The sequence below is a fragment of the Perognathus longimembris genome, chromosome 2 (assembly GCF_023159225.1).
Source record: "Perognathus longimembris pacificus isolate PPM17 chromosome 2, ASM2315922v1, whole genome shotgun sequence".
Classification (NCBI taxonomy): domain Eukaryota; kingdom Metazoa; phylum Chordata; class Mammalia; order Rodentia; family Heteromyidae; genus Perognathus; species Perognathus longimembris.
In genome coordinates, this window is record NC_063162.1 from 46,964,278 (window position 1) to 46,989,011 (window position 24,734).

At 52.7% G+C, this 24,734-nt stretch overlaps 1 protein-coding gene across 4 annotated transcripts in view; it reads left to right on the forward strand.

The window, feature by feature from the left end:
- The window catches only part of Cdh23 (cadherin related 23), a 360,605-nt gene that overhangs the window by 163,816 nt on the left and 172,055 nt on the right, over positions 1 to 24,734 (forward strand). For all 4 annotated transcript variants that reach the window (XM_048338969.1, XM_048338966.1, XM_048338967.1 and 1 more), the window contains exons 10-11: positions 13,052 to 13,164; positions 14,897 to 15,085. In XM_048338969.1, the coding sequence (XP_048194926.1) occupies positions 13,052 to 13,164; positions 14,897 to 15,085 (302 nt within the window). The remainder of the gene's footprint in view (positions 1 to 13,051; positions 13,165 to 14,896; positions 15,086 to 24,734) is intronic.

Genomic DNA, 24,734 nt, shown 5'->3' on the forward strand with positions numbered 1-24,734 from the left:
AATGGCCCAGAGCATATGAGTGCCTCTCTTTTTAAAACAAGGGAAACCTTGAAGTCCAAAGAAGCCATGTAACTCACTTGGGTCACCAGTTGTCCTTCCAGCCACAAGACCAAGTTCTGTCCTCTCTCCATGCCTCAGAGCAGGAGCCAGACTGAGGCTCTGCAGTCCCAGAGTGCCTTCAGCCCCTCAAGGTCAGGTGCTCCTGGCCAGTCCTGCCAGTGGGTGGCCAGGCTCTATGAAGATTACTGGGTCTGAGGCCGGCTCCCTGAACCTCGTCTGACCACATCTATTTCTGGGCCACAGAGCCCTGACGGAGCACAATTTGATTCATAAATTACTCAGCTCAAGGTGTGTGTGATGGGCTCTCCTTCTACACGTCTGAAAGTCATTCGCTGTGAAACTTGCAGGCTCGGGCCGGAGGGGCCGCACAGCCTGCTAGGAGGAAAAATACAAGAACAGTAGGTAGGGCTCAGGGAGGCTCCCAGCAGCCCACCAGCCAGTGCTAGTGCCGTGCCTAATGGGCAGGTGGAGAAACTGAGGCTCAGAGGTGAGGTACCTCCTATAATTAGTGATACTAAGGCACACACTCAGAGCCTGCCGAACACTGCTTCCATGAGCTTGTTTGTTATTGTACTGGAGTGTGAACTCAGGGCCTTGAGCACTCACTTCACTTTTTCTCTCAGGACTGGTGTTCTACCACTTGAGCCATAGCTCCACTTCTGATTTTTTTTTGCCAGCCCTGTGGCTTGGACTCGGGGTTTGAGTACTGTCCCCGGCTTCTTTTTGCTCAAGGCTAGCACTCTACCACTTGAGCCACAGTGTCACTTCAAGCCTTTCTGTTTATGTGGTGCTGAGGAATCAAGGCCAGGGCTTCATGCATGCTAGGCAAGCACTCTACCACTAAGCCACATTCCCAGACCTTCACTTCTGATTTTTTGCTGGTTAGTTGGGTAAGAGAGTCTCTTGGACTTTTCTGCCCGTGCTGGCTTTGAATTGGAATCCTCAGATCTCAGCCGCCTAAGTAGCTAGGATTACAGGCTACCTGTACCTGGCTCTGCATGGTTTTGACAGTGGCAATGTGTGTATGGAATAGATGCTCACTACAGGAAAAAATGGACGCTGGGAAATAGGAATGGAAAGGCACAAGCCTCATTGTCTCCTAAATCTCAAGTACCCCTCCCACCAGCCTCACCACAGGCCTGTCTAACACCATCCTGCTCCAAACACTGCCTAACTATGCCTACCTCAGCACCTGGCCCACCACCCTTAACACTACCTGACACCGCTCAGGGCTTTCCTTATCTCATAGAACCTCCAAATAGCAGTGTGAGACGCAGATAATCCCCAACCCTTCCCCAGGAGGAAACTGAGGCTCAGAGAGGTCCACAAGCCACAGAGAGATCCTGACTCAGAACACTATATCCAGCCATTTATCAGTTCTTCAGTGGGGTTTCCCCTGGGGGGGACAGTCTCTGTCCCCCCTTCATTCGCTGCCTAGTGCTGAGGCCCAGCATCAGGAACTCTGATGCCCTCCCCCCCACTTTCCAGAAGCCTGCTCAAGGGCCTGTCTTTCCCAGGTGCCTTCGCAGGGCTGGTGCAGGACAGGGGAGGGGGGGGTCCACCACTAGGATGATAGACTGCAGGTGCTGTACCCTCCCTCTCAGGCCTCCTTCTCCTTGGGCGTCTGATCACGGCCCTCTTTGTTTTCTTAAGTGTCTTCCCTCCCCCCCTCCTCCCCTGCCCTCCCCTCTGGGACAAGGCCTTTCAGATCATCAAATATCAAGTACTGCTCATGTGAGGACTGAGATGGCTTTATCGGAGCCATAAATCTCCCTGCGGCCCAACCTGTCCCATGTGCCAAGCCACTGTAGAGTTATGGGTGCCAGCGGGCAGCAGAGTGCAGAACAGACAGCCTCTGGGCACCTGGGCTCCCACCTCGGCCCAGGGAGGGCCCCAGCTGAGGGTGGACACAGGTGCTCTGTCCACCTGTGTCCCAGAGACTCCTCCTTACCTGGTTCCTGTGGCCAAGGAGAACACAGGACAGGGGCAGCCAGAAGACCCAGAGGACCACTGCATCCCAGTGTGCCCTACACAGCCAGCACCTGGCCAAGCCTCTGTTTCCTTGTCTGACAAGTGGGTTAGTGGTGCTGGCCTCACAGAGAGGCCATGTGTGTGTGAACCAGCATGCAAGCGCTGTCAACAGGCAGAAGGTCATGTCTCCTGTCTCTCAGGGCAGGCTGGTGTGAGCACATAGCTGCAGGCAGCCTGGCCTTGAGTCTCAGCTCTGCCCCCACACCTCTCCAGACTCTGCTGCTCACTGCTGCCAGGGGACTTTAGACAAATCACTTAATCTCTCTGTCTCTATCTTCCAAAACAAGAGTAACTGTAAATAATGAGAATAATGACAATGATAAAGACAATGAAGCCCCCACCTAGAGTAACCCTAAGAATGATTGACAGCTAGGCATGGTGGTACATGCATGCCTGTAATCCCAGCCTTCAGGAGGCTGAAGGATTGAGAGTTCAAAACCAGCTTGGACTACACAGTGAGATCCACTCTGAAAACATCAAGGGCTGGGGATGTAGCTTAGTGGTAGAGCACTTTATCTAATGTCCACAAGGTCCTGGGTTCAGTCCCCAGCATTGCCACAAAGAAGAGGAGGAGGAGGAGGAGGAGGAGGAGGAGGAGGAGGAGGAGGAGGAGGAGGAGGAGGAGGAGGAGGAGGAGGAGGAGGAGGAGGAGGAGGAGGAGGAGGAGGAGGAGGAAGAGGAAGAGGAAGAAGAGGAGGAGGAGGAGGAGGAGGAGGAGGAGGAGGAGGAGGAGGAGGAGGAGGAGGAAGAAGAAGAAGAAGAGGAGGAGGAGGAGGAGGAAGAGGAGAAGGAAAAAAGAGTGATTGTCTAGTACAGATGCTCAGATCCTTACCCTGTGCACAGTGGGCCTCCAGTCTACCCCTTCCAGACTTGTTGCTGCCAGACACAAACTCTGAAAACCTGGTATCTGAGCCTGCTGGCCCTGGCACCCAACTCTCCTGAGGTTCTCTGCCTCTCTTGGCTCCACTGAGAAGCAAGGGTTCCCCCACCCCCTTGCTCCTATGATTCCTCTGGAATGCAGGATGCACACTTTCTCTATGCCCAGTGCTGGTCCCCATGGTCTATTGCAGGAACTCCTATTCCCGGGGCCCAGTGCACTGCCCTCCACAGGTCCTGGTCCTGACCCTCCTCCAGGCCGCACATTATTGTGAGGAGGCAGAGGCCTCACCTCTGCACACCTGCGCCGCACCATGTCAGCATCTCCTTCATCCTGGCTGCTGGGCCAGGGACCAAGGCAGAGAGGGTCCTGCATTCCAAGAGTCAAGAACATGGGAAAGCAGGCAGGAGAAGAACTGTGAATCTCCTGAGTCAGTTCATGGAGTAGTCTTGCATCTAACACCAACCTAGGACTCACTGGCTCTCCACCAAAGAGTGGGATTTTTTCCTTTTGTGGTAGAATGCATATAACATAGAAGTTACCATTCTAAAGTTTGCAATTCAGAAACCTTAGTTGCAGGCCTGGTGTTAGACAAACATTTAACTATTTACTGGCAGAACTCAAAGGATTTTTTTTCTAAGAATGTGTATTGATGTGAGTGTGTGTGTGTGTGTGTGTGTGTGTGTGTGTGTGTGTGTGTGCCAGTCCTGGAGCTTGTATTTTCTTGCTCAAGGCTAGCACTCTACTACTTGAGTCACAGCTGTCTGGTTTTTCTGGTTGGTTAATTGAAGAACCTCATAGACTTTTCTGCCCAGGCTTTGAGCCATAATCCTCAGATCTCAGCCTCCCAAAGTAGCTAGACTTACTAGTGTGAGTTATTTTGCCAGCCGTATGTAATTCAAGTAAATCAAAAGCAAAACATTGTCTATTCCTTTAATCCTAGTTCATCAGGAAGCTGATTGAGGATCTTGGTTTGAAACCAACCTAGTCAGGACACTCTATGGGACTCTTACCTCCTTAAAAATTGACCAGTAAAATGCCAGAAGTAGAGATGTGGATCAAGTGGTAGAGCACCAGCCTAGAGCAAAAAAAAGCTCACAGACCTGAGTTCAAACCCAGTACTGGCACACGCGTGCACACACACGGAAGGAAGGAAGGAAGGAAGGAAGGAAGGAAGGAAGGAAGGAAGGAAGGAAGGAAGGAAGGAAGGAAGGAAGGAAGGAAGGGAGAAAGGGAGGGAGGAAAAGTTGAGGCTACTCTAAACATAGTGTTGCCCAATCAGGAGGGATTTTGCCCCCAGGGACAATGTGTGCCCCCAGGGACTTGTCTGTCTCTCCTGGGGAATGAGTACCATTTTGGACTCTTCTGGCACACAGGACAGCACCCTCTACAGGGCTCCAGCTCAGCTCATCAGAACAGCTGAGCACCATGCCTCAGAGACAGGTGTTCTGACAGCATCCAGACATTTCCTTTCTAATTTATGCATTTGTTTTTTAACTCTTGCCCTCCCCAAGTCTTGTATAACCATGCTATTTTATGACTCTCCTATTTTCTATTAGTGTCCATTAATGGTACAAGAAGGCTTCATCATGCTAAGTCCCTTTTTGAACAAGTCTTAAACCATCTACTTTTCCAAGTCACACACTTCTCTCACAACTTTTTATTCAGCTAACTGAATTTTGTATTGTAAATGATTGAATCCATCCCCCACCATTGGACACCAGGTTGTCCTGGTTGTGGGCATCCATACTTGCTCCTCTTAGAGCAGTTCCTTTGTTATAAAGGAAAGCTTCCCCAGGGAGCAGGACCATTCCAGTTTCAGCCATGGTCCCTGAGGGGTGTCTTTTTGGTTCCCTCTAAGTGTCCTCAGGGTGGGGGGCAGGCCTGCCCAGTGGGGCTCCCCAAATACAGGGTGCGGACAGAGAAGTCTGCTGTGGATGAAAGAGCACGGCCCTACCCACAGCAATGCTGACATAATAAGCTTGGCCATCCTTGGCTACTCAGGTTAATGTTTCATAAATTGGAAGCCGTTATTAGCAAATGAATCCGAGTGTGGTTTGTAGTCTTATTAGGGCAGTAATCACTTGTTGGTTTAAGTGAGCTTATGAAGTCTGTCCTTGTGTGAAACACCTGTAGACCAGTAGTCCACTTCAAGCTGACAGAGGGACCCCAAGGCTGCCTTTTCCTGGCTGGACAGGGGGACATGGAATGAGTCCGCTCAGCTCCAGCAACCGCATTGGAAGGCAGGAATAACTAGCTGGCTGGTCCTGCTCGGTTGCAGTCATGGTATCTTTATAAGATGTAACACCATGAGTTACCCCAGCATGGTTCCCAGATTCCCCAGTTTGGACCCATTTACTCATTCAAAAATTAATACATCAGCAAGGTGTCAGTGACTCACACCTGTAATCCTAGCTACTCCAGGAGGCTGAGATCTGAGGATTGAGGTTCGAAGCCAGTGCAGGCGGGAAAGTCCATGAGACTCATATCTCTAATTATCCATCAGAAAGCCAGAAGAGGAGCTGTGGCTCAAGGTGGTAGAGTGCTAGACTTGAGAAAAAGAGTTTAGGGACAGTACACAGGCCCTGAGTTCAAGCCCCACAACAAACCAAAAAACAAACAAACAAACAAAAAAACCACTAGGAGGGCTTTTCTGGGAAGGCATTTGAGCTGAGTCCTGAGTACAGATCAGGCATCCAGCAAAGAGCTGCAGGAAGAGGCTTCCAGGTGTCCTCAGAAGGTGCTTTGGGGGTGGGAGAGGCTGGTCCAACTCCCTTGGGGTCTCCAAGAGGGGCAGCATGCTCTCAGCCTCAGCCTACCCCTCTCAGGTAGAAAACCAGGGTAATGCACACCGCTGGTTGCCATATGCTGTTCACAGAGCTGGTAACTGGGGCCCGGCCCAGGTGCGGCCCCGGATGCGGGCTCCTCTTGTCAACATGCAGCTGAGTAACAATTTTTAATTCATAAGCTCTTTTGCCCAAAGCACACATCTCAGAATGATGCCTAATTTTCATTAGACAGAGAAATTTCTATGCCACTTGGTATGATGCAGCTTCACTTCACAGAAGCAGGCCTGGGGGCCCTGCCCAGGCCCCAGGAGTAGAGGCTGCTCATGGGGTTGCTTAATGGGCTACACCTGGCCAGGGAGCCTGGCATGTCAGAGGTCCTTGGATGCAGCATGAACTCTTCTATTTTGTGAGAGCATCTTCACCCTTGTCCCCTCCTCACCACTTAGAGGACCTAGGGCCTGTTAGCCCTTCTGGGCATTAGTTTCCCTGCCTATCCTATCCAAGTGAGGGCCACAGTAGCTGTCTCAGTGGGGTGTCATACAGGCTGGAAAAGGGACGAAACCCACATGAAACCCTTTGCCCAGTGCCTGGCACGAGGATGTGGTAGCCACTGTGGGAAGAGCCACCATACAAACTCTGCCAAGGTGAGCAGAGTACTGAGACATCCCAGTTTGCCTCCTGATTGCATGTGCCAGGCACCCTGCTGGGTGTTATTCCTCCAACACCACACTGGGCCTGAAAGCTGGGAGCTATGAGCCATACTCCCCAGGATTCTGTGTGCTCAGCTTGGTTTGCTAAGCCCTTGCAGCTGGGAGGTGGCAGAGCTGCTATTGGCACCTTGGTCTTTTTCTGTCCTGTAACTGGATGCTCAGCAGGGGTTTCTATCTAGGTGCCGACATCACAGACCCCCAGGCCGACATATACAGAGACGAAAAGAGAAAGCGGAGGGAGGGGAGCACAGGTCCCAGTTGCACTCGTTTCCCTGAGTGGGGCTCCTTACTCTGGACCTGCCAGAGGCCAGGAAGGGGTCAGGCCTCATGGTGATCTCCAGCCTCCTGCCTCCATTTTGGACTGGACAATGAAGGGGCCACAGCCCAGTGCAGGGCTTGGCCCCAGGGATGCACCCTGCCCACCTCTCTGTTTGCCCTTCCCGATTGCTGCTGAGGGAGGACGGGCCTTCAGACCCCAACTAACAAGTATGAAGCGAGCATCACTTTTGACTTTTGAGTGCCCACCCTTCATCCTCTAGGCCACACTGGGGACCCTGAGAACCAGGGAAGATCCCAGCATAGGGTGGCCACCTCTGGGGGCTCAAGAGGAGCAAGGGGCAGCAGAGCCTCTGGCCACTATAAGGATGGGCTTCCTGTTGCAGACAGGGGACACTGATCCAACCAGCAGGCAAAGTCAGGGAGCAGGGAGCACCCGGTTTTCCTTTAACTCTAAGCCGGTGAGGATGTATAGGAGAGCTGGGGCAGGACAGGACGCAAGGCTGTTAGCCCAGCCGAGCAGACAAAGCAATTGAAAGTCATCAGCCTGTGTTCCCACACGCACCATCAGCCGCGCACTAAACTGCTTTCTGCCCAGGCCCAGCAGCGCGGGTCAGGATGAGATAACAAGGGGACACGGTGTGGGGGGTGGTGAGATCTGGAGGCAGGTAGAAGGGACGGGAAAGGGGAGACCCCACTACCCCAGCAGGAACAAGAGGAGGGAGTCTGGGGCCCTGGCTCTCCTTGGGCTTCCACAGCCCAAAGAGAACCCCCAAGTCTGGCCTGTACACCCCTCAACAACCATCCCATTCCCTTCCCTCCCCACTCCGCACTCTGCCTTTCCTGGTCTAGGAACCCACCCAGGTCCTTGCTTGGCTCTCTAGCGCCCTCTAGTGCCATTCCACCTCTGCCTGGCTCTTCACACCACCCAGGCAGCAGCACCCGTTCTCCCTGCCCTTTCCACCCCCCCCCCCGCCCCCTCCTCACCTGCCCTCTGTATCTTCAAGTCAGGACTCTGCAAACACCTGAAGCCCCAGCCAGTGGCCTTGGCTGGATCCTCCTGAGCCATTCTATATGTCAGGACTGCCTCCCTTGCCTCCTGGTGCTTGGCACTAGACTGCTTGTCCTCTGGTGTCAGGGACCATGGTTGTTCTGTCTCCTTGGCTGCCTCTTATGTCCCTGCTTGTCCCCAGTGGGAACCCAGGGCTGCTACAGAGCCCAGCCTGGCCTCAGCCATCATTGCCCGGTGCCCTAGGTGTGCCCCAGGTATATCACAGCACCACTGCACAGGCAGGCATCTCTGGCCCTGCCTTGCCCTTCTCATCTGCAGGCCGCCTCTCCAGTCACCTGGACGACATCACCACGTGGGCTTTCAGCTGCTGAGAAAACCCAGTCATGGAGGAGGTTAGCCAGAGCTTTGCAGAATGTTTGATGGTTTTCACCTGGAATTCCCTTTAAATGTATTTAATTACACATATTATGGGGGTCCAACCTTTATATTTTACATACGGATCATTAAATCAGGATAATTGGCATGTGTATCTCCTCAAACATATACATTTCTTTGTGGCAAGAACACTGAAATTCCCTCTTTCCTGCTCTTTTGAAATATACAATACATTTTGGTTGACTTCAATACATTTAAAAAAAATCAGTTGTGGGGCTTGAACTCAGGGTCTGGGTGCTGTCCCTGAGGTCTTTTGCTCAAGGCTAGTGCTCTGCTACTTGGAGCCACTGCTCTACTTCCGATTTTCTGGTGATTAATTGGAGAGAAGAGTCTCATGGACTTTCCTGCCCTGGCTGGCTTTGAACTCAGCCTTCTGATTAGCTAGGATTACAGGCATGAGCCACCAGCACCTGGCAACTTAGATACATTTTACTGTCTTCCTACCTAACTGTACCTCTGGAGCCAACCTCCAGGTACATTCCTATTGCAGGTGATGGGTTTCTCTCTTTTTGTGGCTGACTAGTATTCCATGCCACATGTAGGTATCAGTACCTGGAGTGATCCTCTATCTTGGCTATTGTGGATAGTACCGCAGTGAACACAGAGTGCAGAGGTCTCCTTGAAGCACTGATTTCACTTCCTTGGAGGTATGCCGGGCAGTGGAAGAGCCAGACTGGATACATGGATAGTCTTCTTTTAGGTTTTGGGGAGGACCCTCCATGCTGTTTTCCCTAACAATTTGCTAGTTGACATCCCCACCAACCATGTGTGGGAACTGCCCTTCTCTACCTCCTCCCCAGCATTACTGCCCTTTCCTTCCTACCAGCCATTTTGGTGGGGAAAATGGCGTCTCACTGTGGCTTTGATTTGCATCCCCCTGATTGTTAGTGACATGGAGCAGTTTTCCACCCACTGGTGGTTTTTGAGAAACATCTGCACAGGGTTTTTAACCCTCAGCAGCACGTGACACTCTAGGAGGGAGGAGGACCTCTTGTTGGCCTCAGCACATGCCCTACCCCATGGCACAGGGCAAATGATCCTCATGGGTCATGTGACCTTAGGAAGTTTAACACCAGAGCCTACTTCCTCTCACAGAAAACGGGATGTCTTCTTACCAGGTTGATTGTACAGCTCAGCCCAGGGCCTGACACATAAGCTGTGAGGGGAGGAAGGTTAGCCCCCCGCCAGCCTTTCCTGTACAGCCTGTACAGATCCCATCTGCATCCTTCCCTCCTCTCTCTTGAAAATGGAAGGGGGGCCCATAGATGGCTGTGGCCAGGAGACCCAACAGGATCAGTAATGAGTTTCTCCACAGTGCTGCTTCCAGTGACCTGTCACCAGTACCCAGAGCACTAAAGACACTGGTCCCTCTACCCCAGGAGCCTCTCCCCTCCCAAGCACACACCCCCACTCTGGATAGCACCTGTCTCCCCAAGGGAAGCAGCTGTCCTTCTACTCAATGTGAGATGGAACAGGTGAAAAGCGTCCCTCCCACCTCGCCCCCATGAGCCTCCCCAGGCCCTGTGGGACTTGGGCACAGAGGGCTGACAGGGTAGGATCAGTTTCCAGAGCAGCAGAAAGGCTGTGTGTGTGTGTGTGTGTGTGTGTGTGTGTGTGTGTGTGTGTGTTAGCTGGGCCCCTTGCTCCCAGAAAAGAGGAGCAAGGCAGGCAGGGCATGGGGACCTGCCCCAAGGTGAGTGATGGCAAGAGGTAGAAGTCAGTCTGGTGAGTACCATTCCCACGGGACTGAAGGAAGGCCTTGGCCTTCCTGCAGCCAACTTGTGAACATGGGCTTGGATGGGAGGAGTGTCCCCAGTGTCCCCATGGCTAGAGGCTCAGGCATGATTTGGGGGATGGAGGGGACCGCCACGTTGTGACCTTATTCCAGTCATACCTGCATTTGTTGAGAGCTTGCGGCATGCCAGGCACTGTCTTAAGTCATAGCATCTTTTTCCAGAGGCCCAGATCTGGAACCCAGACACACATTCAGTAACCGAATCTAACTGAACCCATGCAGTCTGCCTTCCAAAGGCAGAATCTGAAACTGTCCCTTGTGCTATTGCTTTTCTTTGGGGCTCTGGGCTCAGCAAATGCTTTTGCTCTGTGCAGTGTGGAGCTATCATCAACGCTGACCTCATAGGGGAAGGGGAAGGCAGGAACTTTGCTTCTTTTCTCTGCTGATGCTCTGGCACCTGGCACACACCGGAGAGCTCACCATGAACTTGAAGGAAAGAAGAATGAGCTAGCCAGAGAATCTTTGAATGAGACATGCCATTGGCCTTCTCAGCTTAGGGCATAAGGCCCTTCTCTGCCCCCTGCCCCTGCCCAACGGCATCCTGATGAGTGCTTTTGTTGCCATGGTGACAGCAGCATCCAAGCCAGGGCCTCATCCACAGGCCTGGATGTAGCCTGTTCTGCCTGCTGGCCCTGGAAGTTTGCCATTTGTGTCTGGCAGGAGTCTAGAACACCCTCTAGATAAGCACAGAGATAGAACAGTGGAAAACTCTTGTGCACACATGCATGTGGGAAGGTACCAAGTCTGTTTGGCTATGTACCAGTTGGGGGTACTTGCCAGTAAGTCATTTGCCTAGCCGAGTATAAGGGGTGTGTATGTGTTGGGGACAGATTCCGGGTTGGGAGTGGACAGTGTGCAGGTGCGAAGTAGAGAGACACAACGAGTGTGCCAGGGTTGAGAGCTCCATTTTTTTCCAACTAAACACAAGAGCACATCATTCAGCAGGAGCCTTCTGGTTTGTGAATGATTTATAGGAGAAAAAAATCTCACAAAGATAAAAAATTAAATCACATTTAGTTAAACATTTGATAGGCTCCTTTATTGAAAAGGATAAATTTATATGGAAACTTGGCATGATGGGGTGCGGGCTGTGGAGCCTGGGAAGGAGGGCCAACCTGGGTGTGGGGGAGCAGCCTCAGGACTTAGAGCCGTCCCCCCGCCCCCAGCCCACCCTTGCTGTGTCCCACCTCAGCCTCGGCTTGCCTGAGCTAGGAAGACTGAGAGCTGGCTCCCGACTGCAGTGTGTTCCTGGCTTACAGCAGAAACATTGTAACTGCTGAATGAATGAATGAATGAATGAATGAATGAATGAATGAATGGAACAGTCCCTTTTCTCCTAGCTATAGACACTCTCATCATCATTCTCTTGTACCGCCCCCCCCACCCTGTCCTCCCCACTTGACAAGCACAGCCATTCCCAACCAGGAAGAAGGTGGCAGGATACTAAATCAGAGACAGCACCCCCCACCCCCACCCCCAGAGCCTGTAGTCTGAGCGACATTCCTGTAGAGGCTGGGAGGAGGGGAGACCCCGAGCGCCCACCCCACCCCATGAAAGCCTGGCTGGCCAGCCCAGGCAGACAGCTCAGCATGGGGTGGTTGTGGACAGCCCCCGCTGTGCAGCCTAAAATAGTTCCTTGTTAATTTTACTGTATGCTGATTCCTTTGTTGCTGGGACCAGGGAGGATGAGGAAGGAGGCACAATCCTGGGCTCTGGGTGCTGAAGGCTCCAATGTTAATTTTCCCTCATGAAATTGGTCTATCCTTCCTTGTCCCTATTTCTGCCTGTCCCCTAAGAGCACAAAGTACTTTCAAGCCAGAGTTTGCATACTTTCTCTTCATTCTATCCTCACACATCTATGAGGTAGAGGCCATCGTTAGCTTTGTCCTACAGATGAGGAAAGCAAGGAACAGAGGGGTTAGCTAAGTTGCCCAGGGCCACACAGCAAGTAAGCATTCACACCTATGAACAGTGCCCCCTGCTGGACCTCAGTGACACCAGCATCCCCCATGTGCTGGGTCCGGGCTGCAGCTGCCCATCTAGATAGCATCAAAACTCCTGGGACGTGGACATCAGCATCCACAGTGCCACATGGGGACCTGGCCACAGGACAACCTACCTGGGACTCCTGGATTTGTGAATGAACGAGCAGACTGAGTAAAGTTTCCAGTACATTCTCAGCCTGGTACAGGGAGTTGGAGGCAGGAGAGACAGGTGACTGGGAAATAGCTGTCCTCACAACACAGTTGCCATCTTCAGGGAACTTAAGCCTGGCATAAAGATCAGGGTCACACACACAGCAACTGAGGGAACACAGGGGTCAGCTGGGTGGCCAAGGAGGAGGAGGAGGAGGAGGAAGGGGAGGAAGGGGGGTCGGAGGAGAAAGAAGAAGAGGAGAGGCTGGCTGAAAACAGGTTGGGAAGCAGAGGAGACCCAGAGGGAGAAGATTGGGAAAGCTGGGAGTGGGGGGGTTCAAGTGCCTTGGTTTGAGGCTGCTGTCACTTGTGTATGATTCTTGCAGTACTGGGCCCTGAACCCAGGGCCTTGCACATGCTGGGCAGGTGCTGTACGACCTGAGCACCACCACCGACCCCTTGCCAGGACTTTAAATATGTGCTTTTAACTTTAATAATTAAAATGTGTGTGTGTCCACCATTTCTCATTTAAAACTTCATGAAACTATTGCCACAAATAGAAAGTTAGAATGGAATGAATGCATAGAAGAATGGGCTAGAATAGAATAGGGGAACCACAAAAATAAGCACAAGGGAAACAGAACTCGGTTGCTGGGGTCCTGGCTGGTCTCTGTCCCTTTGGAAGGCTGAGCCTGAAGTTTGCTCTCTGTATTAAAAAGGAAAACACACAACTATAAGCTGTGAAAGAGCCCCTGGAGGTCCTTATCACTGACTCTCTCTCTGCCCTTAACTACTTCGCATGGACCCCTGCTGGCCAGTGCCTTCCATTTCCCCTAAGCCAGTGCCCACAGAGGTTCTGCTCTCTTGCCATCACCTGGCTCCAGGCCCACCCGCCCCAACTCCACGTCACCCCCATGCCTCTCTCTTGCAGGAAACACCAACAGCATCTTTGCCCTGGACTACATCAGCGGGGCACTAACCTTGAACGGCCTGCTGGATCGGGAGAACCCCCTGTACAGCCACGGCTTCATCCTGACTGTGAAGGTGAGGGCCCAGCTGCTGGGCACTGCACCCAGGCTCTGCCCGGTACCGAACCAGCGACTGCATGCAGAGTCACAGGGGCAGGGGACAGAGGTCATCAGGGCAGGACTGCTGGTCTCTTCATGTCCACCACCACCACTCACCCAGGCTGAACTTCCAGTCCCACCCTAGGCCTGAGGGAGGATTTCAGGTGCTCCTTCCCTTTGTCTGTGGGTGTCGGTTCTCAGTTATGGTCCCCTTGAATTCTGGACTTTGCCCCTTGCCTGGGATTTGGGCCCATTTGTGTCTGACTTCCCCTAGATGAGGAAGTAGCAAGGATAGACCGGGGAAGGTGCAGAAGCTGCTGGGGTCCCCACCAGGAAAGTGCTATGGCCCACAGCCCCCCACCCCTGCAGCCACTCCCCGCTCATACCTGGCTTCTAGGAAGCTCATTTCAGGGGCTGGATGGTACCTGGGCCACAAGAGACCTGCCACAAACGAGTGAGGAGAGAGCAGAGCAAGGGTCCGGGGGAAGGGGGCCCCTGCTGTGTGTGCTCCTGGGAGGACGGGTAGCCGGCTGGCCCTTCACTGCTCCCTTGGGCTTGAGGGCTTGTGTCAGTGATGGCCTTTGGCCCTGGCTGCTCACTGCCCCTTCTTCACACTGTCTGCAGGTCTGAATCAGCCCAGAGGATGCAGCAACACAGCCTTTCTCCTCTCAGCAACAGGGCCCCTCCCAGGCTCCCTCCTGTACTGCCCCCTCCCCCAACCAAAGCCAGAATAAGAGCCCCTCCCTGGTCCTGGTACTGCCACCACCTCACCACAGGGCCCCGTGCCCTGCCTTTATATAAAGAGTGTAGCAAGGATCTCTCACATGGGGCAGGGCCTCCAATTCCCTGGGGGCAAGTGAGAGCCATCTCTTCCAGAGCCTCATTCAGACAGATGGGTGCTAAGGCTTGAGGTCAGATCTGGGAACAGATCCTTTGGGGCTTAGGGCTCAGGATAGAGTCTAGATGCCTAACAGTCTAGATTATTCCATTTTTCTGTCTGAGTAGTGTTTGCAAGTGCTCAAGTGAGTTGAGGTGGGGGCTTAGGATTTAAATTCAGAGCCTCCACTTGCTCAGCTGGAGTTCTGCCACTTGAGCCACTTCTCTAGCTCTGCCTTTTGCTGATTATTTTTGGGGCTGTGAAGACTTTTCGGCCTAGGGTGTTTTTTAACCACCATCCCTTGCATCTCAGCCTCCTAAAGAGTTTAGATTAGAGAGGCATAAGCTATATGACCTGGCAGCACTGGGGCTTGAACTCAGGGCTTGGCTCTGGTTAGGAAAGTATTCTACCTACCACTTGAGCCATGCCTGGAGCCCTCAAGTAAGTCTTCATTAACCACTAAGCACAGGGCCTTAGTTTTATAAGCTGCCAAATTGAATAGACTGGCCCCTCTCCCTCCCTCCCTTGATGAGCCCTCAGAGCTCTCTTGCCCTCCCAGCTCATCTCCTTGTCAGTTCTGGAATTTCATTGCCTGAGTTTTGAACCTACTCGTGCCGTGTGTCCTTGTACAAGCTACTTAACCTCTCTGAGCCTCTGTTTCCTGACATGTTAATAATGCAACGAGATCTTCCTCTTGGGGCCATGGTAGGGATTAGATGGGACAGTTTGATTTGACCAGCAATGTCTAACAGCCACAAAGTCTCCCATAGAAGCTAGTTGTGGTTGTGATTGTGGCCATCTTCACCCCGGGGTAAATGTCCTCTGTCTGCAGGGCACAGAGCTGAACGATGACCGCACCCCGTCCGATGCCACAGTCACCACAACATTCAACATCCTAGTCATTGACATCAATGACAACGCCCCGGAGTTCAACAGCTCCGAGTACAGTGTGGCCATCACGGAGCTGGCGCAGGTCGGCTTCGCCCTCCCCCTCTTCATCCAGGTGGTGGACAAGGACGAGGTGAGCCCCCGGAACACTGGGCCCTGTCCAGACTCACTGCCCCTACCTGCGCTGTGCAGCCCTGGGAGGGATGGCTAAGGCTCTTCCAGAACCTTCGTGAGCAAATAGAAACAAGCCTGTACCATCTTCCTGCTATGTTCTGTGGATAAATAGTGCCACAAGAAGTTAAACTATTGCAACGTGCCAGCTCCACTCTGAGCCCACACTTGCCATAGGCAGGCATTTACCTAGGAGGCATATGATATGGTCTTCATGCTAACCATCTGTATGCATTAAAAAGCATGCACGAAAGTCGCAATTTTAGAAAGTCAGGCCAGGTGTGGTGGCTCATGCCTGTAATCCTAGCTAGCTGGGAGGCTGAGCTTGGGACCAGCATGTGGTTCAAGGCTAAAAAGGACACAATTGTTCCAGAGACTCTATCTCAAACAATAAGAAGCTGAGTGTGGTGATGTACCTCTATCACCCCAGCCACGCAGGAAGTGTAAATAGGAAGATAACAATCTGGGCCAGCCCAGGGAAGGCAAGCAAGACCTTGTTCAAGAGAATAATGAGAGCGAAAAGAACTGGAGTGTGGCACGGTGGTAGAGCACCTCCAAAGCAAGCACTGAGCTCAAACCCCAGTGCAGCCAACAACAACAACCAAAATTATGACAGACTCCAAGTGTACTCCCCACCCTTGCGTCATTACCAAGACTAGAGGCTTCTAGATAAGCCACATCTTAAACAGGAAGCCCAATTCTTGATTCAAGCACAATGTAGGTCCTGTTTTTCATGCAAGGTGCTCACTGAAAGGACATGAGTGTTTTCTGGGGGTGGGGGAATTAGTACCCAGAAGGCTGCAGGACAATTGTGTCACCTTGCCCCCCCCCTTGCAGCCCTGCCACACCCCATGTCATCAGAGGAAGGGAGAGAGGGAAAGAGGAAGAATGAGGAGGGAGGAAGGGCCAGGCCTGTATGGGAATGGCATCTGCCCCTCAAGACCCACCCTGCTGCCAGCCTTGTGTCCCAGCTCTGGCCCCTCAAAGCCAAAGCTGCTGTGTTAATGAGATGCAGGACTCCATCTATGACCTGGCTTTGCCTTCCCTACTCAGAAATTCCTCAGGTTTCCCAGCCTGGGCTTCCTTCACTTGATCCTCTCTGGCCTCTGCTGGCCTTGCTGCTGGCTGGGCTGCCCCCTCAGGAGCCCCTCTCCTCTCTGTGCCCAGTCAGCTCCTATGGGCTGCTCCCTGCCACCCAGCCTCCCCAGCCATCTTCTGCCGGGCTCGGGTCGCCTCCCCTGGCACAGGGGGTCAGGCTCTACTCTACTCTAATCGCTCCCTTTCTCACCCTCTGGTCACCCTGGTCACCCGACCCGCAGGTAAGGCCAGAGTGGAGTGGGGGGCTCAGGAAAGACCTCAGGTGCACGCGGCCATACGAGATCGCTTATCCTCCCTCCTTACCCATGAAGGAAGCCAGGTGTATGCGGAGTCTCAGAGACAGCTTCAAGAGCAAATCTGATTTAATAAGGGAGTGGCTAACAGTTGACATAGTAGGGGTGATGAGAAAAGGGGTGATTGACCAAGAGCTGGCGATAGGCTGACGAGCTTGTCATAAGACCCCCCTTATGGGCTAACGTCACCTGGATAGCACCACCCCAGGGGCAAAGCCCGCAAGAATGGAGAGCACATGGGCCGGTGAGAAAGTTGGGGGGCTGGTCGAAAAGCCAGTTCTTCTGGTTCCGGACCCAGAGAATTGTGGCCTGCTTCCGCATTCCCCCAGGGCTGGGGAAAGGGCAGCCTCTCGGGAGCGCTCTCCTCTGCCCTTCCCCCTCAAGGCCAAAGCTGAACCCCAACATCTGCCCCTTTTACTTTTATTTTTTATTTTTTCTTTGAACAGCAGGAGGCGCCCTACTCGAGGGCGCACCATGTCTTAGGTTGCCCCCCACATGGGGGGTCTTACCCGTCCTGGGCTAACGCCCTTGCTCTTCAGGCTAACCTGCCTGCCAGGCTGGCCAGTGAACTCTCCCTGAGTGAAGTCAGGGAGAGTGGGATTGGCACTTGAAAGAAAGCCCTGATAATTTTTCTCTCATGCCAGTGGACCTCAGTGAGCAGCAGGTCCTAATGGTCGTGTGACGAGCCTCATGGGGTTCCTAGATGGCTAAAAGGCCAAAGGCCACTTGTTATCTAGACAGCTCTGGCCTATCGCTTTACAATATAAGAGACCCATGTGTCTAGCACAGGGCAATGTAAACATAATGTAAATGGGAGCATAAAGCAGACATGAGCATAAGCTATCGTAATACAAGGCAAATGCAAACATGAGCAACTGTAACACATGATCAATTGCAACACGGGCACAAAGCAGTGGAGGGTCTCTTATCTGGCTTAGTCCATAGGAAATAGAGGAATCCTAGTCTATTCTGGTGTCACTCAAGGTAGTGCAGATGGCTCTCCCTTTCCTCGATGGTGAGGTAGAGGTAGGTTCAGGTCCTGGCGATTTGGCAGCCAGGGTGCTGGTAACTTAACAATTGAGGTTAGTAAACACTTTATAGTAAGCATTGCAGCAAGGTGCCAATCCCTTGCTTATTGTAAACATTTATCATAAGACATTAAGGTGTCCAAATCCTTTAGCTCCTATTTCCCTCCAATGGGGGCCCCTAAGATAAGCGGCAAAGCGGGGAGCGAAGGGAGGAACAACAGTGTGCAAAATTTCCCTTTGGTTCTTGTGCAAGGCTGTGGGCCACGCTGCCACAGCAAACATTACTCCAAAGGGCGCCAGGCAAGGTCCAGGGAAGAAACAGGGCCGACACTGGGTCCATCGCCGGTACAGGCAGGCTTTCCCGTTTCTCCATAGAAAAATCCACCATGGTCTTTGCTTTCCTGAGAGGAAACAAGGAGAGACATCCCTCAAGGGCAAGTGCCCTTGGGTAGTCATTCTGATGAACAATATTTTAAGTCTCTAGCTGGTATCCAGATTGGATTCGGTTCCCCAGTTGGGAAAACGCATGCGAAGCCCCTTCCCGCACTGATAAGTGGGTCTGGGCCTCGCCATGCCCCTGTGAGGGGGTCCTTTCAACGGACTTCCACCTTTAAGTAGGGTGTTTGGCTTGACCAGTGTCTCTGGAAAGCCGACAGAGGTTGGTCCTTAGAAAAATTTAAAATATTCAATGTAAACATCTCTGTCCTCAGCTGGTCATGGGGGCTTCCCCCCCTTTTTGTTTTAATAATTGATCCTTCAGGGTCTTATTATGCCTCTCAATTATGGCCTGACCCTTTGGGTTGTATGGTATTCCAGTGGTATGTTTAATATTCCACATTTGGAAAAAGGCCTGTAAAGGCTTACTGGTGAAGTAAGGTCCATTATCTGTCTTCTCTGCCTGAGCATAGCACTCATATCTGAAAAGGGAACACCACTCCTCATACATTGTTCTATCAAGCAGTGACCGGGCCAGGTTTCTCCACTCCTGAGTGGTAGAAAACCGGTGGGCCATGCCCTCGAGTAGGCTCTCCCCCCAGCGGGTGTTCGCTCCCCCTCCCTCAAGAACTATTCTCCTAAATTCTCTGAAATCTTGTATCTCCTGGGGCCGCCATGAGGCTGAGATGGCTACCAGGTTGAGATTTGCTGAGTCGTCCCAGCTCAGTGAATGCCTGCTGTTGCAGCCATTGGGCTGCTGCTGCCCCTCAGCCGGGCTCCTTGAATCTGCATATGTATGGAGCCGAGCCCGGCCTCCGGTGGGGGAGGGATAGCGAGCCGGCAGCGATGTGTGCCTTTCGGCTGCCGCGGGAGCGGCGTCTGGATTGGGGTCCCGGGGATCAAGCTCGCGCTCGTCCCTGGGCCTCTTGGAGTGGGGCATCGGGGGCCCCCTCCGGACCAAAATTCCCTCCGGCTGCCCTCTCCTGAGTCCAGGGACTCTCCCCTGGGTCTGAGGAGAAGCAAGCCTTGAGGGTCTTAATAGCTTGCAGGGCCAAGAGTGGGAGTTCTTCTCCCCATTCCGTCTTCTCTAGCTCCTGCTCTAGCCGGTCCCAAGTTTCCCACAAGAGTGGGTTGGCCTCAGCGAACCACGGGACCCTATGGGTCAACTCCTCCCAAATTCGTATAGCACAGGGTTCTGAAATACTCATCCCCACGTTTTGGAGGGTGAACCTCAGGATTTTAAGGGGCGAATTACTTTGCCTGCTTTGAATCTGTCCCATCGTCTCTGATGACCCGGATGGGAGGACCGCATGTCCCGGAGTTTCCATTCCAATTTCCCTGAGGGTCTAACGGGAGCCACGGACTTCCTTGAGTGGGTTCTGTGCCCCACGTTGGGCCGCCAAAATGCCGGGCTCAGGTCGCCTCCCCTGGCACGGGGGGGGTCAGGCTCTACTCTAATCACTCCCTTTCTCACCCTCTCCCTGGTCACCCTACCCGCAGGTAAGGCTAGAGTGGAGTGGGGGGCTCAGGAAAGACCTCAGGTGCACGCAGCCGTACAAGATCCCTTGTCCTCCCTCCTTACCCTCGAAGGAAGCCAGGCACAGACGGGTCTCAGAGACACTTCAAGAGCAAATCTGATTTAATAAGGGAGTGGCTAACAGTTGATATAGTAGGGGTGACGAGAAAAGGGGTGATTGACCAAAAGCTGGTGATAGGCTGGCGAGCTTGTCATAAGACCCCCTCATGAGCTAACGTCACCTGGATAGGACCACCCCAGGGGCAAAGCCCGCGAGAATGGAGAGCACATGGGCCGGCGAGAAAGTTGGGGGGCTGGTCGCAAAGCCAGTTCTTCTGGTTCCGGACCCAGAGAATTGTGGCCTGCTTCCGCATTCCCCCAGGGCTGGGGAAAGGGCGGCGTCTCGGGAGCGCTCTCCTCTGCCCTTCCCCCTCAAGGCCAAAGCTGAACCCCAACAATCCTCCACCCCCAAGGGCTTAAGCATACATATCTCCATCTGTGGCCTGGTCACCTCATGCCTGCCCATCTGGGGTAACTAAAGTGTGTATTGAATTAGACTTGGCCCCTTGGGAACATCAACTATAACCTACGGTCCTTGTCCTAAGGAAATAACAGTGTGCTCATTTAATTTGATTTTGAACATCTTAAAACAGCTATACCAATGCAGAACTTCCTAAAAGTAGAGATAAGGAAATAAGGTTTGGGCAGAGTTTGGTTTTTTGTTGTTGTTGGTGGTGGATTGTTTTGCCACTCTTGGGGCTTGAACTCTGGGCCTGGGCTCTGTCCCTGAGCTTTTGTGCTCTAAGCTTGTACTCTACCACTTGAGCCACAGCTCTATTCCCAGCTTTTTCTGTGATGAATTAAAGATCAGTCTCACGGACTTTTTCTGTCCAGGCTGTCTTAGAACCTCAATCCTCAGATCTCAACCTCCTGAGTAGCTAGTTTTGCAGGCGTGCGCCACCAGCACCCAGCTGAAGTTCTAATATTTTCTCATACAACATCAGGTCATGTTGCTACCCCTACCATAGTATGCCAGAACCCCCATTTTAGAGACAGTTGTGTGAGTGAGAATCTCAGAACACAGTTCATTCTTGGTTTTACAGAATAAGAGCCATGGGAAGGGAAACTATGGTGCCAGGGTGGGACTCATAGTCTGGGACGTGTAGATTCAGCTGAGGGTGATCCATGAGCTGGGAGGACCAGATCAGCTGGTTGGGGGGGCGGGGCTCTGGCTGAGCCCTGGAATGTGCAGGGAGACTGGTGGCCACGCCTGGGGCCCATAGAGGCCAGAAGGCAGAAACCTGCAATTAGTGGTGGACCCAGAAGTAATGCACAGGAACAACGCAGGGATCAAGCCATGGGCAAGTGGACTGAGACCCAGCCTGGGCACTTGCACTTGATCTCAGAGGCAACCCAGCAGGGAGGCAGCAGGAGCTGTGTGTATGCACATGGAGCCTGTGCTTAAGTCCAGTGTGCCATTTACCAGCTCTGTGACTTCAGATAAATGAATGACCCTGTCTGAGCCTCGCTCTGTGCATGTGTTCCAGAACAAATGAAAAGGAGAATGTACCTGTCCACTTCTGCAGCAGTAATAAGTTAACCCCTCAAGGCACAAGCTCATTTCTGACTTGGGCTATTTGTCCAGCAGGGGCCAGCAGGGAGCCTGCTCTATGTGGTCACTTGTGGTCACTCTAGGGCATAGTGTGCAGTTCAATGTGTCACTGCAGAAGGAAGAGAGACAGCTGGGGGCTGAGTGCCAGGTCTTTAGTACTTCATCGCACCAGCTGGCCTTGTGACTTCTCATAGCTGCAGGCTGGGGCCAATGGGAAAAAACTCTGCACCAGAGGGCATGAGCCAGAGATATGGGAGAGGAAGAAAGGGATGGAGTCATACTCAGGGCTTGGCATAGAAAAACCGTTGCCATCTTCACTGTTTGCCAGCTGCAGCTTCCCACTCCAGCTGGGTCCTGTGAGTATCCAGCAGGCCCTACTTCCCAGGGCTGGCTACAGAGGTCAAGGCCGTCCTAACCTTACCTCTAGTTTTCTCTCAGGCTTCCTTTACTGGGAACCTGTCTGCAGTGTCTCCAGGAACTTACAGGGGTACAACCTCTGATGCACACTGCCTAGATAGCACAGCTACTAGAGACCTCAGAACCTACAAGGACCGCTCATTGGCTCCGTGGCTGTTGGTCCCCAGCCCATGGCCCGGAGTCTCACTGTGGAGGCTCAGCCTCCTCTCCATGGAGGTGCAGAGAAGAACACTGACAAACAGGGAGAAGTCACCCACAGACCTTGACTGTGGGTCCTGAAAACATCAGGCCTCATCCAGTCCCACATCCAGTACAGTAGGGCTGTACCCCAATCCTCCATCCTCATCAGCCTTGGCTCCACCCTCAATAAGAGGAAGAAAGTCTCATATGCCTTGTGTCTCATCTGTGCTACTTAGTGCCTCTTTTTTCTGCCATCAGCAGAACTCAGAGGGATTCGGGCTCAGGGAAGACTGGGGGAAGGCATGCCAAGGTTCAGGACTCAGCCTCTTTGGGACAGGAGAGCCAGATGCAGGCTGTTGGCCTGGCCCAGCATCTGAGATCTGGGGAAAAGGCAGTGAAACAACTATTGAAGAGACCTAAAACCACAAGACCTCATCCCTTTTCTGAGGGGAGAACCTATCTGTTGGGATTTGTGGCTAGGTTTGTGGTGACTGGTCTGGCTCAGATTTGGCCTGTGGAAGAAAGCAAGCAGAGACCAGATCCCTTGGTCCTGGGCTCTGCAGCACCAAGGGGGCAGTCGCTGGCTGTCCCTGTGGTTGTGGTCTGACAAAGTGAGTGTGTGAAATCCTTGATCTATGTCTCCTTATGGCACTGAAGGGTCCACATGCCAGCCCAGCAGCAGGTGGGCTTGCTCTGCAAGGGAAACACATTGATGATGGTTGTTGTTGGACCACCATGACACAGCGGAGTCCCAGGCTGGGTAGGAACCATGATCCCAAGAGTCCACTATGGGACAGTAAAGGGTGGCGGTGGTACCCAGGAAGGGAAGGAAGAAGCAGCTGAAACTCTCAGTAGGGGCTTTGTGGCCATGGGTCCTACACAGGAGGCTGACAACTCACAACACCTAAAGGATGTCTGTACCCCCTCATCTGAGACCCTGCACAGCATCATACTGGATCTCAGACTCCCCCAGGCCCCTTGGCAACAGCAGAAATGCAATGAGGAGGTTGCTGCTGTCTCCCAAGGACTCCACTGCATTCATTGTCAAATCTCAAGGAGTAATTTCTTCTCCTCCTTTGTCTGGCCATAGAATTTCACTGAGGGCCTGGGAAGAAAGGAGGAGTGGGGTGGGCTGCACCTAACAACAGTTCATTTATACCGAGTGACAGTTGAGATGCAAATAGATGGTTGTAATGCAGATGCAAAAGCCCCCAAAGTCAGCCTGGGTGGGAACTCATCTCCAAGTTTCAAATTACAGGCTCAGCAGCGTCACTCCCCCCTACCTACCCATCGCCTGCCCTGAGATTTCAATTTCCCTGTAGTTCTGTAGATCCGTGGCACATAAGCTATGTGTTCATCCCCTTGTCTCTCACCCACCCTTACCTATGCTTTTGCCCTCTGCCTGCCCCTGTGCTTTCTCTCGGCCTCTCCTGGCCTGCCTCTGCAGCCACCAGCCTACTTCTTCACAGGCCCCTGAGCCTCAGGAAGCCTGGTTTCCTCTCTATATTGGAGACTTCCTTGGGATGGCTGAGGGGTTTTGTGCAGTTGGCCTACCCAGACACCAGTAGATTGTTGATGTGCCTGCCCCTCTAAGGGAGACTGGCCCTGCCTCAGCTGTTTCACAAATACCAGGGAGGGAGGGAGTTGTTTTCAGTGCTCTGTGCCTGGAATAGGACCCCACCCCATTGGGCTAAATGGCTGAAAATAGCCAGTCCTGCCTGCAGCTATCAGGAATGCTGTCCCTGCACCTTTCCCCATCAGCAGAGCTATGCAGGACCAGCTGGAGGCTCTCTGCAGGTTTGCCATCTTCCATGCACAATATTTACAAGAAACCAAGGAATCCCAACCTGTACACCATATGCCTGAAAGTCCAAGGCCAGTGCCCTTCAGAATTCTTGCAGAGGAAATCTGGGGATGCAGCTAGGGTACTGTAGACACCAGCTTAGCAAACAGGAAGACTGCGAATTCAAACCCCAGTACCTCAAAAAGAACTCTTCTCAGGTGAACCCTGAGCACTCCTGTCTTTGTGATATAGGCTGTCACATTCAAAGTGGTCCCAGGGGCACTGGTGGCACATGCTATGCCCTGAATTTGATCCACAACCAAACCAAAACAACACAACAAAAGACTAGTTGTGGTAGGTCACAGCTTTAATCCCAGCATTTGGAAGCCTGCAGTAAGAGGATCTCAAGTTCAAGGTCAGCTTGAGCTACATATTTGAGACCTTATCTGAAGGGGGCCCGGGAGTTTGAACGCTGACTCTGACACTTCACTACTAGACCTGCCTGGACCACGCAGGGAAGGTGGCAGGAAGAGCACCCACTGGGTTCTCAGCCCAGCTCTGCCCTGTCAAGTCCTGTGCCCTCTGAGCCTGGTATCCACCACTGGAAAACCATGTGTGGGGCCAGGCAGTCTTTATGACAACATATCAAGTTGGTTTCCCTCTGAGAGGGCCCAGGCGGGGAGAGCAAGGTGTTGGTTGTGTCCTGGTATATCCCAGGGCAGGCCTGACCTGCACTGGCACAGCCTCCCTTCCAGAGCTCTGCCCCAGGCACACGGTCCAGGTCCTCATCTCATCCACACTTCCCCAGATGCCCACACATCTACCCAGAACAGCCCTCACAGTCCAGGATAAGAGAGACTGCTGGTTTAAAAATAGACATGAGGGCTTTGAAGCCAGGCTGCCTGGGTTGCAACCTTGGCTCTGCCACTTTGGCTCTGTGGGACCTCAGGGGACGTATTTGTGCTGTGATTCTGTTTTCTTATCTGTAAAATAGACAGTGGCCACAGCTACTGCCCAGAACTGCTGTGAGGTAGGAGTGTGTGCATGTTTGTGTGTTTAGAACTAGGCCTGCCTCATCCAAAGCACTCTGGATATATTAATGCTTAGGACTAGTATCACCAGTCCTGGAAAATAGATGCTATTTTGCCCTTGTCAGAGAGCCAAGAAGGTTCAGAGAAGTTAAGAGGTTTGAATAAGATCACACAGCTAGTGGATCATGGAGATTGGCCTTGAATCTCAGTCCTGGGCG